A 15,044-nucleotide genomic window follows, 5' to 3' on the forward strand; every position below is an offset into this window, starting at 1 on the left:
GAAGTGCTTTGGAATGCTAGCTAATGGCTTTGAATCAGTAGCAATGTTGCTAAATAATGCATTAATACAATTGCTCTATATGTAAATAATTTTGATGCACGGACCCTCACGCTCTTTGAAGCACCGAAACCAAGTCTGAAAAAGAGCTTGATATTCTACCTCTTGTATTGCATACACTGACATGTTACGGCCCAGTGGAATATTTTAATTAATTTAAGGATTTTATGGACTATTTATGAAACAACTTCTACACTGACTGATGAAAACACTGTTATTCTGGGAATATGCTGCCTAAAAAGAACATTTAAAACAGCTCTACTTCATGAACTTTTAATGCAAGTTATGTAAAATCACAACAATAAATGTATACACATCAAATTGATCAAATCATCTATATCAATTTCATGTTTTCAGGTGTTAGCTCCACTTTTTCAACACTGAAAAATATACATTTAGATTTTTTTCATTGGTAAGAAATAGTGTCTGATTTGTGAATAAATTGCTCTTCAGAGTCATGTCTTTTAAATGAATCGGTTGAACTGGTTCACCCCTGCTGAAGCTAGAGCTCAATGCGGCGGAACCAGGGCTTCTCTAGGCAGAAAGAAATTCACACAGAAATTTGATTTAATTAAATTGCTATTACCTTTTAATTTACCCTGTGCTGAACAAAATGTTCACAAACCACTGTTTAAAAGTGATTAAACGTGTAATGAAATGTAATGTGTGCCAGTGTGCAATAAGAATGACGTAATTACGGCAGGACGCTAAGAACCTGTTCTTTGAAACGAACGACTCGAAAGAACCGATTCGCTGAAATGAGTTGAGAGTTGAACCTCCCATTTAATGCATGTAGTACTTTTATTTTGAAACTGAAGTTTCTTACGTCGCACATGAAGATGTAAATGTTGCGCGCCAGGTCGTACAGTTAAGCCACAGCCACATTATATCATTCGATAAGTATTGATTCGATAGAAAGCGACACGTATTGGAATGTGGAAACTGCAACCGACCGAGTCTGGAGGTAATGTTTCCTGTGCAAAATGAGTCGGTTATTGATTGTTTTAGTGTACTGCGGCAGTACGTGACCCAGACCAACTGCAAACCAGCTGCAAAGTAATAACAATGCTCATGTAATGTATTCCTATTTACATAACGCGTTTCTGTTTAGGGAATGACTTCTAATGCCTTTTATACGGCTTTAACTGAGTCACAAGACGTTCATTTCTTTATTTAAACACTGTTTTATACTGTAATTGTTGTCATACATGGAGAGGCTGTGTCATGACATTCAGCATGCTAACATCAGATTTGACTTGGTAAGTTGTTGAGTGTTTGTTTTGTTCCTGGTCACGATTCTAACTTGAGTTGAAATTACTCCTTTTTTTTAGTAAGACCCAGTAGAAATGTTAAATGCATTTTAATCTATTTTATAATGCGAATCAACCAGAATTACTATTCAAAACTGGGCTCTTGGTTTCACCCTTGTCACAAATGACATTTTACATTCATTGTGATCATGATTTACTATAAAAGACAGATAACGTTAGTCCACACAAAATGTTTTAAACTCGTCATTTACATAATTTAAACCAATTTAAAAAAAACTTAATTTAATTCATAATAATTTAGTTTGGGAATAATACTTTGGAAAGTCTGGTGTATCTGCTTTGTTGTATTCGGAAATGGAATAATTGCAGTTGTCAATTGTTTAGAAGTGCTTTGGAATGCTAGCTAATGGCTTTGAATCAGTAGCAATGTTGCTAAATAATGCATTAATACAATTGCTCTATATGTAAATAATTTTGATGCACGGACCCTCACGCTCACACACATTCTGCAACTTTGAAGCACCGAAACCAAGTCTGAAAAAGAGCTTGATATTCTACCTTTTTGTATTGCATACACTGACATGTTACGACCCAGTGGAATATTTTAACTAATTGAAGGATTTTATGGGAAAAAAAAAATCTCAAACTCATAATTTTCCTACCCTCATGTCGTTATTGCTTTCTTTCTGCTGTGGAACACAAAAGAAGATATTTTGAAGAATGTTGGTAACCACGCCGTTTTGGTTCCCATTGACTTCCATATATTTTTGAACCATTCAATGGAAGTCAGTGGGAACTGGAGCTGCTTGGTTACCAACATTCTTCAAAATATCTTCTTTTGTATTCCAGAGCCTGTTTTACATGCTTCATTTTTATGGAGCTTTGATGCAGACATCATCTTTCTGAGAGGTGTAAAGACATTCACGTGAAATCAAGATTGTTTTTTAATCATATTTATAGGCAGATTTTGTCATATAATAGTAGAAGACTCATAAAGAAATCCCCCAAATTTCCAGTAATTAGTATCTGTATATGTTGGGATGCTTTAATTCATTCCATGCCTTTTTGTTTCTGAAGGGGAAAGTATCGTTCTGCTGCCGGGTCAGGAGTATGTGGTCGGCCGTAAGAACTGTGAGATCTTGCTGTCCAATGATCAGTCCATCAGCCGTGTGCATGCCAACCTCACCGTCACTGAGCAGGTGAGTAACTCTCCTTGTGAGCATCTCCATATTATGTTGCCTAAGAAACAAAAGCCATCTTCCATGAAGAGGTGTTTGGTGTCCCACTATGATTGCTAACAATCTAATCTTATCTAACAAACCTCAATGATAGCTTCTAAGATAGGAGAATGCATTAACAGCACTTTTTGTTAACATGCCTTTGACTTTTGTGTTGTTAACAGAAGTCATCTTGGCTGTTTTTCCTTGGCTCTCTTAGAGCCTGTACATAAATATCTTATGTTGCTTAATAAGACTGTGTCAAAGGCAGTCCTGTGGGAGGTATTTCACAAAGTAATCACATTTTAATTTACTAATTGTTTTTTATTATTTTGCTGATTACTTAGCAGAACTGTGAATCATGTGCGTCATTATTTCCCTTAGTCACTTTTACTTTGAATACAGTAAGTCATTCTTGCTGTGAAATACTTATTTAAATTCAGGATGCAAAAAATTATATTTGTATATTACTAATAACGTCTTGGAAAGTTTTGAAAAAAAAAAAAAGTCATAACTGAGAATATTGAACATTTTATTAGGAATCTTTTAGAAACTTGTTCAATGTACAATTATATTAAAATAGCCAAAATAGGACAAACGTTCACGTGTCCATGTTACTCATTTTAGTGCTTTGAAAGATCATTTGTCATCTTTTAAATAATTGAGGGGGTCTTGTGCTGTAGGAAACCAGTTAAAACTAGGCATGTGACATTATCACATTTTTATATCACTATAATTGCTGAAGCTTTTATCAAATTAATTTACATTATAGGCTGAAAAGATGAGCAAACTTCAGTGCTGTCCTCCTAATAACAAGTTTATTAACTGTTTTCCAAATGACAAAAATAACCTTTAATATTTAAAAACAATAAAACGGTACACAATAAAAATGTAAAAAAAGTAAACAAAGGTTCCAGACTGATTAAAGTGTAAACGAGCACAACTGTGAGAAATGATAATAAAGAATGAGAACATTTTCAGCAAATAACTAGATACCTTTTCAGGGTTGCTTTTTTTATTCCATATTAAAATGTAAAAACATATATAATTAATGTAAATACACAGTAAGTATTTAACTGTTTGCTGTTAGAAAAACACCATAGCGAATACAAAATCGATTGGCTGTTTAAAAACATTAAAAAAATACTGTTTGATTTCCTTACTTTTCCACAGTAAGCGGGTGTCAGAAATATTAAGTTGGGCTGTCCTTTGTGTACTATAGTAACCATTTCTGTAAGTGCCACCTACCTTCAGAGAGTAAATCTGAGTCCGTTACACAGCTCTGTGTTGTAAATTTTGACCACTTGATGGAAAAGATGCTAATATGCTTTTTAAAAATAGAAACAATTCAGATGATAAGGTAGCTACAGTTATTCACTGTATTTTGAAGTACTGACTATAATGATACCATGCATGTTCATTATTGCAATATACCATATTACCAAATAAAACCCCATATCTAGTTAAAACTATTAAACTTGTTAATCCTGACACTATCAAATTACTAATCCAATTTTGTTTGTACAGGTTTGTCAAGTCTATTTATTCTTAAAATGGTATTGCATTCTGTAAATGCGTGTTTGCAGGTATCATGCCCTAGATGGCCCTGTTTCCTTTACTGCTGTATTTTGGATGGATTATCATTAGTTCATAGTGGTTTCTCGTCCAACTAGCTGACAGGGTGTTTTCTTGTTTTTATGCTGTTGGCAGGCGGCCACTCTAAAAGACAGCTCTAAATATGGCACTTTCATCAATGGTGAGAAGCTTGCGACTGGCTCCACAAAGATCCTGCAGACAGGAGACAAAATCACATTTGGAGTCTTTCAGAGCAAGTTCAGGTTTGTATGTAGCTATGCATTCCTGTGTGTTATGCGAGGATGCTTTAGAAGCAGTTTATAGTGGTAAAGGAATGGTTGAGCCAACAATTAAAAAATGTACCCTCATGTTGTTCCAAACACCTGTGGCATTATTTGTGTGTGTGTGAGCATCGTTTAGATTTTCTGAATTTATATTTTATGAAGCTGATAATAATAATCACCCTTTTTCCCCACTCAGTTTGGAGAAAGAGTGTGTTGTGGTGTGTTCCTCATGTGTCGATAATGAAAGGAAAGCCTCCCTCTCTCAAGATTTGCGCTCTATTGGGGGGCGACTTGTCAACTCCTGGACACTTGACTGCACTCACCTCGTCATGCCCACAGTAAAGGTCACCATAAAGGTCAGGAGGCCATTGACCGCTTCAGCATATCGTTTGATCCTGGAGTTCCCTGATTAACTGCCAATGAACCTTAATGGTACACTTAAACATCTGCTGAATCATTGTCTCTCTCTTTGCAGACAATCTGTGCATTGCTGTGCTGTCGGCCCATAGTGAAACCTGAATTCTTCAGTGCATTTAGCAGAGCTGTGCAGCAGAAGCTCCCGCTGCCTAAAGCCGAGAAGTATGGAGTGTCTCTTTTTCTCTCTCATTCACAGTTGCTTGTTCTATTCCGTCTAAATAGCAGAGAGCTAATGGCAATATTCTGAATAGACATTATAGATCTGATGTTGCTGTGTTTTGTGTTGATCAGATTTAGGCCCCAGATTGATGAGCCCAGCCTGGCTAAAGATGTGGATCTGAGTGCACGACCTGAGAGAAAGAGCCTCTTCAAGGGGAAAACTTTTCTGTTTTTGAACTCAAAACAGGCAAGAGGGATTTTTTTAAATTACTACTAAAATGATTATTTATACCATCACTTTACATTAACATTTGAACAGACTCCACCTCTTTTAAAAACACTTCTACAGCTGCTTATCATGACTGTCACTACCATTCAAAGGTTTTTGTTTTTTTATAAATAATACTTTTATTCATTTAGTAGCAAAGCAATAACTGGGCAAAGATTTCTTTTTTTTTTTTAAATAAATGCTGTTTTTTGAAGTTTATAATCATCAAATAATCCTGAAAAAAATGCATCTTGGTGTCCACAAAATATTATGCAGCACAGCTGTTTTCAATATTGATAATAATAAATGATTCATGAGCACAAAATCCGCATATTAGAATGATTTCTGAAGGATCATGTGAAACTGAAGACTGGAGTAATGATACTGAAAATATAGCTTTGCCATCACAGGAATAAATTACGTTTTAAAAATATATAAAAAATAGAAAACGGGTGTTTTAAATTGTAATAATATTTCACAGTACTATTGTTTTTACTTATTTTTTTTTATCCAATGAATGCAGCCTTTGTGAGCATTAGAGACTTCAAAAACATTTAAAAAAAAAAACATTCCAACCCCATATTTTTGAACCGTGGTATAAATATAAATTATAAAACCTAGATATATAGTACAATACATAGAACACACCACATACAATAAATACAGGAATATGCTAAATAGTTATACTATAATGTTGCTTCATTTTCATGAAAAAAGTGTCAAAAAATAAATAAATCTTAATGGTCCCAAAGTAGGCTTTATCTTGTTTTTGTTTTATTTTGTTTTAGAATGAAATCTTCTAGAGCAGGATGTATAAGCTTGTTTGTCTGTTGGCAGCGCACTAGGATGTGGTCTGTTCCATTAAATATGAGGCCAAAGGATTATGATATTGTTTTCTTACTTTCATATTCCTTATCATGTCACATGGCGTTACTATATAAGAAAAAGATGTTACCTTTTAACCCAAATCTGTGCAGAAGTTTTTTTTTCAGCCCACCCTCAAACTGCTGCAGCTGTGTCATTTAGTCTCCACCACCAGATTCTAAGACGTCTTCGTCTTTGTTGACTTGTGAAAAGACTCCTTTATTTGCCCTGCAATATTATCAGTTACAGGCACTCTGACCTTTCTTACCTATTTCATGTATTCTTTATCTTTGATCTTTTCCTGAGAAGTGAAAGTTAGGCATGGCATCAGGTCTTTATTCATTAGGCTGTTATATACAGTGAAAAAGTTGGATGTCACATAGGAGCTCCTCCATTCTGTTTTATATTAATCAGGTGTAAAACAGTCTAATTAGCTCAGAGGAAGAGCAGACCATGAGAAGTTGAACAGCTGGGATATTCTCTGTAACCAGAAGGCTCATTTGTGAGTGAATAACTGCTGATCGAAGCTACAGGTCATTTTCTTTCTTGTGATTTATTGGGAAAAAGTTTTTAATCTCTAAAGGCCCAGGGGGGAAAAATAGGTTTTCTAAAAGTGTTTTGTGTGTGTGTTTTTGGAGTGTTTGGTTGTTAGTACATCAAATTAAACTTGTTTTATTTCAGATTTTAGTTTAAATTTAAGTTTTTCATCTATCTAATAACCTTTTTTGTTTGCTTGTTTGGAACATAAAAAACATTATTTATTTATTTATTTATTTAAAACAAAACAAAACAAAAAAAGAAAGTAAGAAATAAAAGCCAGACTGTACAGACAAAAATAATTTTTTTGTCTCTGGATAATGATGGATGAGCGCATATTTCTTATTAAAACAGGATGCTTGGGAGTGGGACAAATTGAAAGGCTCATCCCATTTTTTCCTTTCTTTTTAATAGCCAGTAGGCTTCAGTTACTTCAATTTAGAAACTCGCAGTTTCATTTTCTATCATGCTGAATATTGTAATTAGGTTAAAGAAAGATTTAGAAAATCACTATAATCCGAGCTGAATTATAATCGGAGTGTTATTGTTGTAATCACTGATGTTTTATGCATCTTTTCAGATGAAGCGTTTGAGTCAGGCGGTGAGTTGTGGAGGTGGGGTGAGCCAGCTTTTGGACGAGGGCTCTCTGCCCATTTCACTCTTGGAGTCAGGCAGCACCTGTGTGGTCGACATGACATCGGGGAACTCCCAGGCTCTGATCCCTCCAATCTTCAAGAAGTGGGAGGATTCTGTGGCCCAGATTCTGCACAGGTGTGTGTGTATTTTTGCTCATGCCCAGTATTTTCTGTCAATTCAGACAACTATACTGATTGTTCTGAGTATTGAGTAATACAGTGAAGCTGGTGTTTAGTTTGTGCATATAGTCAGGTCTTAAATTGGGCCAGAGCAGTCCGAAACAGTACTCCACTAACTTTATAAAAAAAAAAATTGTTTGTTTGATGATTGGTTGATTCCATTTTGTATACGAATGTGTTCAGGTTTTGTTTGTGGCAGAACACGCATTCCTGCTTCATTAGTACAAAAATGTCTATTTCTTAAAAATAATGAAATATATATTATTAAATAGAATTAACTATATATTTAGTATAAAATGTACACATGTCATTTTGCATTATATTATGGAAAATATATTTAATGTTTTGCTTATGTTTTGTTTTAGAGCTATCTGAGTATTAATGTAGGAATCAATAAATTCCTTTTTTTGGTCGATTCCTGTCTCTCTAATATTTTCTCTTTTTCACACAGAAACGGCTTGCGCTTTATCACTGAATCTGAGATTGGATTGGCTGCCATTCATGTCAATAATAAAACATACTGCAATCCCTGCTGTTCTATGCAATCTGGTGGGTTTACATACACTTACATACACATCCGGTGTAGATGGACTGTTCTAGGTCATTACTCATTCTTAGTGCATTCAGTGTTAACAATGAGTGCATAACGAGTAATATGATGACTATTCACATGATGACTGATTGTACATTTTTTAAACTGTGTTTTAAGTGTCCTTATTGATCCTTACATGGCAGTGACTCGAGTGTCGAGAAATAGGTTTCCTGACTGATGCGTGAACAACTCGACATGACTAATTTCTCAAAACTTCCTCACAGAATCGGTGAAAGTGAAACCAGTCATTGCTGCAGCAACACTTTCTCAGAACACTGCTGTAGATGAGACGGCATTCGCGGCACCTTCCCAGAATATCACAGCCTATGTGCTCAACACTGAACTCTCTCAGGACCAGAGCAGGTAGAAATCTGTGCACTGAATCTGACAGAATACCTTTCTTAGGTAGTGGACCTCTTCAACAACAACAACAAAAAAGAAGAATAAATTGGAAAACCTATAATCTCCATACAACTACCTCAAAACAGCAATCTCACTTTTAGTGTTCAAAAGTGTCCTAGTTTATATTCTATCATTTAAAATAGTTGTATTTTTATTGGTATGATTTTATCAGAGTGTTTTGTGTTTTGAAATGAACTAGACTGCTACTTTTAGTTGTATATCTCTGAGTTATGTAGTTGGAAGTGAGACAACAGAAACACTTTTGCAATGAGTAGAGTAATCCATCAGTTCAGTGTTGTTGTTTTTTTAAGCCAATCAATTCACAGACCACTCTGCTGATTTACAGCATTTCTTCTACATAAAGTGATAATCAGTAGTGCCAATAGTCATTGTTCACATTTGCAGGGTGGTTACAAGTGGGATCAATACAGTTGGTGAGACTCCAGAGAAGACAATCCCCAAACACAAGGGCTCCGCACTGTCAGCGGCAAACAAACCCTCATCCCTCGGCCCAGAACCTTCCACTACTCGCATTGTCAATGAGACTGTGATGTCATCTGAAAGCTTCAGCGTGGTTGAACCTGAGCAGAGGATGAAGAAAAGTTCTGCTTCCTCTGGCAGGGGGCGAATTGAACCTGAAGGTTCTGTGAAATTGACAGCACCTCCAAATGCCAGCACCCCACTAAAACGGTCTCCCCAGAAACAGACAGCCCTCACAAACTTCTTCCAGCCTGCCGGCAAGAAAAGGCGAGTGTAATGCCACACTACATCACGTAGCCTTTTTAAAATAGCTGCTTTCTATTTTAATATATTTTAAAATGTAATGTATTCCTGTAAAGGCAAAGCTGAATTTTCTGCAGCCATTACTCTGGTCTTCATGATCCTTCAGAAATCAATCTAATATGCTTATTTGGTGCTCAAGAAATATTTCTTCTTATCACTTGTGATCAGATCACCCAAGATGCACATTAATACCAGGTGAACAGGGTCATGTGACAGTATTTGCAGGAGAAATGTACAGGATGTGAGACCTAATTCACCGTCTTATTAAGATTTCTGTTATATATTTGTTTATGGTGGCAGGCCACGGGAAGACTGTGCCAATTCTGTCCAGTCAGACGCCAAACTCTCCAGAAAAGACAGTGAGGTTAAAGAGGATGAGATCCAGCAAAGTTCCTTTGCCAGTAGATCTCACGAAACATTGCATACAGCCCAAAACCAACACGGCTCAGTGTCACGATCTGAGATCAGTGCCAGTCTGGTTCAAGCTTGTGGGTCCAGTCAAAGCTCTGGCAGCAAGAAGAGAAAGGAACCAGAGCACGACACCTGCAGAGAGAAACCTGCAGCAGCCGCTGATTTAGATATGTCACTTGAAGAGCTCGAGTCCATAATGTCCGATGAAATGGATGAGCCTCTGCAGTCTGCAGCTAATAAAAAACAACGTCTTGATTCAGGAATGAACAGCAGAATCAATAACCCACGATTACCGAATCAGCAAGAGGGCACTGAGTCCAAAAGCAGAAAAAGCACAAAGAATCAGCAAAGCAGTGCCAACAGAACAGGCCCAGCTGCAACAAATCAGGGCTCTGAGAGGCAGTCAAAGAGGTCATCCAATCAAACGCCAGATCTGGAAGCGCATAGTTCAGCAAAGACGGGGAAAAGACCAGAACTTGAAGAGGAAGTGTCTTTTGTTGTGGTACAAAGACAGCCATACTTTGTTTCATATATATGTTTTATATTATATATTGTCTGTTTTTAATCTGTAGAACAGCTAGTTCCTTGTTTGTTTGTCTTTCAGAATTCAAGGACCCAAAATGGCATTTCCCAGCACTGTGAGCCTGCAATCAGACAGGAAATGCAGGTGAGAGGTTTTAATACAGATGCTGGTTATGAGTCAGTTTGACCTACACTACCTAAAATATCTTTTCAGGGTTTCAGAAAGGTCAAGATCACTGTGTTTACCCTAGTTCCCACTAGAGTATAATAATAAAGTAAAATATCTGTACTTCTGAAGGCCTCAACCTCCAAATCTGGATCCGTGAATGACCCTGAGCTGCCCAGGAGGCTCCTACAGATTCAGTTCATGTCCCTGACTGTGAGCACCTCTTCCAGACCAAGACCCGGTCCACTACAGACCCATGACCCTAATTACAAGAATGTGAAAAGGTTCCGCAAGGTTAGAGGATGCACACTTCAGTGATATAATGCTTGTTGATCTCTTTATGTGACATTTTGAATGGCTGTTGGTGGATGTGCATGTATCTGTGTGCATGTTTAGAAAAATGTCCCTGGATTTAATGGGCTGCCCAACATTATCGGAGGCTCGGATCTGGCGGCTTACAATCGCAGTAAGAACTCTGAACTGGAGGAATGGCTCAGACAGGCAGCAGAGGTGAGAGACCTTGGAAACAAGGAAAGTGGTGGGGGAGGGTTGTATATTATATTTACATCATCAGCCCGATAGTAGTTATTTAGGTGCACATGTATTTATTGTAATAAATTTATCACAAGTAACAGTAAAGACTTTTATATTGTTACAAAAAAATCTTTCAACTTTGAACTTTCTATTCATCAAAGTATCCTGGAAAAAAATCCATCGATCCCGGTTTCCACAAAACTGTTAGCAACACTGAAAAAAAAATCTGCATATTAGAATGATTTCTATAGGATCATGTGACACTAGACTGGTAATTCTAGTAATGGCTGCTGAAAATTCAACTTTGCCATTAGAGGAATAAATTACATCTCAAAATGTATTCAAGTACAAAAGAGTTATTTTATATTGTAATATAATATTCCACAATATTGATGTTTTTACTGTATTTTAATGAAAGAAATGCAGCCTTGGTGAGCATAAGAGACTTCTTTCAAAAATAAATATATAGATTAATTTCTAAATAATAGATATCCTCACTGAACCCCACGGTATTTGTGTGATCTTTTCCCTTAATGTTGTAGTTTTCACATAACTTTTCTGCTTCCGGAAGACCTGGCGCACCTCGTCTTCGCTGATCTGAATTGCAGGTGTGGGGGAGAGGGGGGTTGCTGGAGGTGTGAATGGTTGTGTGGAGAGGTGTTCAGGGCGGGTGTGGGGTGTCTTTTCAAACCTGCAGTAGAACTCGTTCAGATCGTCTGCCAGGTGTTGATTCTCCGCAGTGCTGGGGGATGGTGTCTTGTAATTGGTGATTTCTTTTAGACTTTTCCACACTATTGTGATTTGTGTGGAATGTTAAGGACCCTAGATAGTGGGTTGAACATCAACAATGATAGCAGTAACTTTTTTTTTCTGAAAGCTAAAAGCAACAAATAGAAGAACGACTGAGCTGTCGTCCACATGCAATGGATGCAAAACTGAAACCTGTTAACCTGCAACGACCATCCACAATTCTCTTGTCTATTGCAGTTCATTTTTCATATTTTAATGGTATTTCTTACTCTTAATCAAAATAGGCCATGTGAATATGAGGAAGTTTTCCTTAAAAATGTAGACTAGCAGTCACTTCATCTAATTGAAATGCATTCACGTCTGATGCAATTGCTCACGTGCTAGTAGTTGCTGACCCCTGACATGTTGAATACCGTTATGAATACAGGATTTGTGTTCTCATTTCTGGCATTCTCTTTTTCTCTCTCTCTATCTCTCTCACTTTTAGGAGGAAAAACGGAATGAACGGGAGGAGATTTTGGGAGATGATTTGTTCAGGTATGCAGTCTGTGTACTTTTGCATGCAGTAGGGCATAAATGGATAAATGAAGGGCATGGATCAAAAGGCCAGAATGCACAGAATCCAGTCCAGTGAGGTCAGCACGCTGACTGATCTTGTTTGATCCCTGTACAATTCTCATCCTCATCCAGACACTCGCCACCTGCCTAAACTAACAATACATTCAACAAGACACTGACCTTTAACCCCAGAAAATCAAGGCTTACAATGAGACAATAACTTTTGTGAAGGCTTAGTCTGCAGTGGACTGGCTGAGACCGGTTTCTCTTACGCACTGAGGCAGGCAGGACAGAGAGATGTCTGGTTCCCAGTATTGTGCCTGGTTTTGAATCTTCTGTCAAACAGGCGCTCAGATATTTGGTGGTAGATTTGCACAGCTTTGACATGCCAGCGCTCTGACTTTGAAAAGCTCCACTCGACCGCAGCAAGTTTCTTTCTTAAAGTTAAGCACACTTTTTATGAACTGAATTCATGAACTCATCAGCTGTGTGATTTGGCTGTTGATGAGGTGCTGGGCCTGATCCACCAGTGTCACGCCATCACGCATGAGTTCTTGAAGGGGGGTTTTTCTCCTTTTAGCAGATCCTTCATTTTTGCAGAGCACGCTTGGAAAATATGACGTCAATGATTTCCCAACTGCATTTAAGTCATTGTTCACAGTTCAGGTCATGCTGGGCTTCGAAGACCCGTGGATATTTCTAACGAGCTCCTGCTGTTTAAACACACAGTGATTAGGACAGAAAAATAGAGTGATGGTTTAAGTTAGTGGTCAGTGCCCTGTAAGAGCACTTCTTTAGTAGCTTCACTCATATCAAAGATATTCTATCTATTCTATTGGACTACACCAATATCCAGAAAGCAAACTTCCAAACACTTTTGTCGAAATATATGCCAGTCCACTCAAAAGTTTGACAAACACACACACACAAACAGTGTTTGGAAGTTTGCTTTTTGGATATTGGTGTAGTTACTCTAATACATCATAATCTTTAACACACTCCTGTTTTGGGGGGGGAATGTACACATTTTTAAGTAAAAATGGAAAACGTTTTATGTTTCGGGGGCCTGAAAACGCAAACTTTTGAAAACAGGTTTCAAAGTGCATGTTTTCAAAAACTATGCCGTTAATGTCTCTGTGTAAACTACAAAAACGCAAGTTTGTGAAAACTTTGGGCATCATGCGTGTACGTATTACATGTTTGTGTAGTATTTATTTAAATTGGCAACTACTGACCTGGCATGCATAATACAGTCTTTTAAGTCATTTTTCAGTTTCGTTAGCTCTAGGATTTACACTTACAGAGGAAGAAGGTTTAGGCCATGTCAAGCACGGAATTGTTGCCTGGAGACTGAACCTGGCTAACGGGGGACTACCAAAAACCTGCCATTTCTCCTGCCTAAGCAGAAAAACACACACTCGAGCCCTCAAATATACACACAGCCACGACCGTGCGATTTGTCCATCACAACTGTTTGATCTCTGAATCTGCTCAGCCAGTCATGCATGGTGTGGGAACATCACACAGAAAATAAAAAGAATGAAAAGAAAACGGCACCTCTGTTTTTCCAACATCTTCTCCAGCTCCCTCCCTCCCCCAGGCTAATGAAGTGTCCCAGACATGTTTTATGGAAGGGGATGTCTGGTTTGATGACTTTTAAACAATGTCTGATTTTTACAGCATACCAGTTTGTATCAATTCGCTCAGTTATTCAATCATTTAGACACTGGTTACTAATTGTCACCGTAGGGCAGGAATGTTAAAAGCCTTTGGGAATGATGGTTGGTCTGTATAAATTACTTGCTTTTGTGTTGAATCTGTTTTTTTTCCCCTCTCTCTCGTTTTCTCTCAGGTACAACCCTAGACTGGCAAAGAAATAATAGTTCATAGTGCTGCTATCTGTGAAAAGATGCGAAGCAAAACACATTTCCATTTTTATTAGAGATTTATTGATCTATAATAAAAAATACTCTGTACAAAACCTATATGTATATATTAAAAGTTGGAGTTTTACAAAATTGAGCAGTTGTATTTTGCCTCCAACAATACATCACCTTGTGAAGCAGCTTTGACCGTCCTGCATTTAATTAAAGGACTTTACTTCTTACAGCTCTGATTTGTCTTCTTATGGTTTTGGTTCCTTCAAGTGTACCTTCAAGTCTTTTGATGATATCTACTATCTAAAGTAAACTGTCACTCCACACAAGATTCCCTCAGCAGTCTAAACTTACAGTATGAATGGCTTGAGGTGAAAACTTAACAACGCTAGCTCAGAAGTTATTTTAGTTAATAATTCAAAGCAATAAAACATTTATTTGGCACATCAGAGTATAAAGTAATATATTTCACTATTGAGTGCTGTGAAATACCTTATTGAGGAGTCAAAATTTCTAAAACATAGCACATTGGATTAATAATTTTTTTGTAATGCAGAACATTCTTGTTTATCTATTTTACTTAAAATTACCAGAATGACTGACAAACACCATGGTTACTGTAAATGAAAATGTACTGTATTTCAAAGGTTTGTCACTTGTTTTAGGTTACAATGAACCTCAATGAGGTTGGCTCATTATTAGCTCATCAAGGTTTTGGAAATTTTGTGCGTATTAATATACATTAATTGTGTGTTAAAGCTGTCATATGATGTTGCTAAAAATAACATTATTTGGTGTAATGAAATGTGTTTATGCGGATTAAGGTTCAGTAAACACATTATTTTCCACATACTGTACATTATTGTTTCTCCTCTATGCCCCGACCTTTCTGAAACGCGTCGATTTTTACAAAGCTCATCGTTCTGAAAAGCGAGGTGTGCTCAGATTGGCCAGCTATCCAGTGTGTTGTGATTGGCCGAATACC

The 15,044-nt window shown here is 37.2% G+C and overlaps 1 protein-coding gene across 2 annotated transcripts; it reads left to right on the top strand.

The window, feature by feature from the left end:
- Window positions 1-819: 819 nt before the first annotated feature.
- LOC107595095 (nibrin-like) lies at window positions 820-14,470 on the top strand. Of its 2 annotated transcripts, none has more exons than XM_016285411.1 (16): window positions 820-1,021; window positions 2,406-2,527; window positions 4,256-4,383; window positions 4,601-4,760; window positions 4,880-4,983; window positions 5,113-5,227; window positions 7,230-7,420; window positions 7,916-8,013; window positions 8,281-8,419; window positions 8,864-9,205; window positions 9,542-10,154; window positions 10,230-10,319; window positions 10,473-10,634; window positions 10,737-10,850; window positions 12,112-12,161; window positions 14,035-14,470. In XM_016285411.1, exons 1-16 carry the CDS (start codon window positions 991-993, stop codon window positions 14,060-14,062), a joined length of 2,487 nt encoding a protein of 828 aa, XP_016140897.1. In that variant the 5' UTR covers window positions 820-990; the 3' UTR covers window positions 14,063-14,470. The 2 variants fall into 2 exon arrangements, with proteins under 2 accessions (XP_016140897.1, XP_016140903.1); XM_016285417.1 differs by having other exon boundaries at window positions 821-1,021; window positions 10,257-10,319; window positions 14,035-14,468.
- Window positions 14,471-15,044: the final 574 nt, after the last annotated feature.

Source organism: Sinocyclocheilus grahami, unplaced genomic scaffold (genome assembly GCF_001515645.1).
Source record: "Sinocyclocheilus grahami isolate Dianchi unplaced genomic scaffold, SAMN03320097.WGS_v1.1 scaffold11.1, whole genome shotgun sequence".
In the NCBI taxonomy this organism is placed as follows: Eukaryota; Metazoa; Chordata; class Actinopteri; order Cypriniformes; family Cyprinidae; genus Sinocyclocheilus; species Sinocyclocheilus grahami.

Coding starts and splice junctions, on each gene's coding strand:
- LOC107595095 (XM_016285411.1), top strand. CDS start 991: ATGTGGAAACTGCAACCGACCGAGTCTGGAG. Junction 4,761..4,879: donor CAGTAAAGGTCACCATAAAG/GTCAGGAGGCCA, acceptor CTCTCTTTGCAG/ACAATCTGTGCATTGCTGTG. Junction 8,014..8,280: donor CTGCTGTTCTATGCAATCTG/GTGGGTTTACAT, acceptor ACTTCCTCACAG/AATCGGTGAAAGTGAAACCA.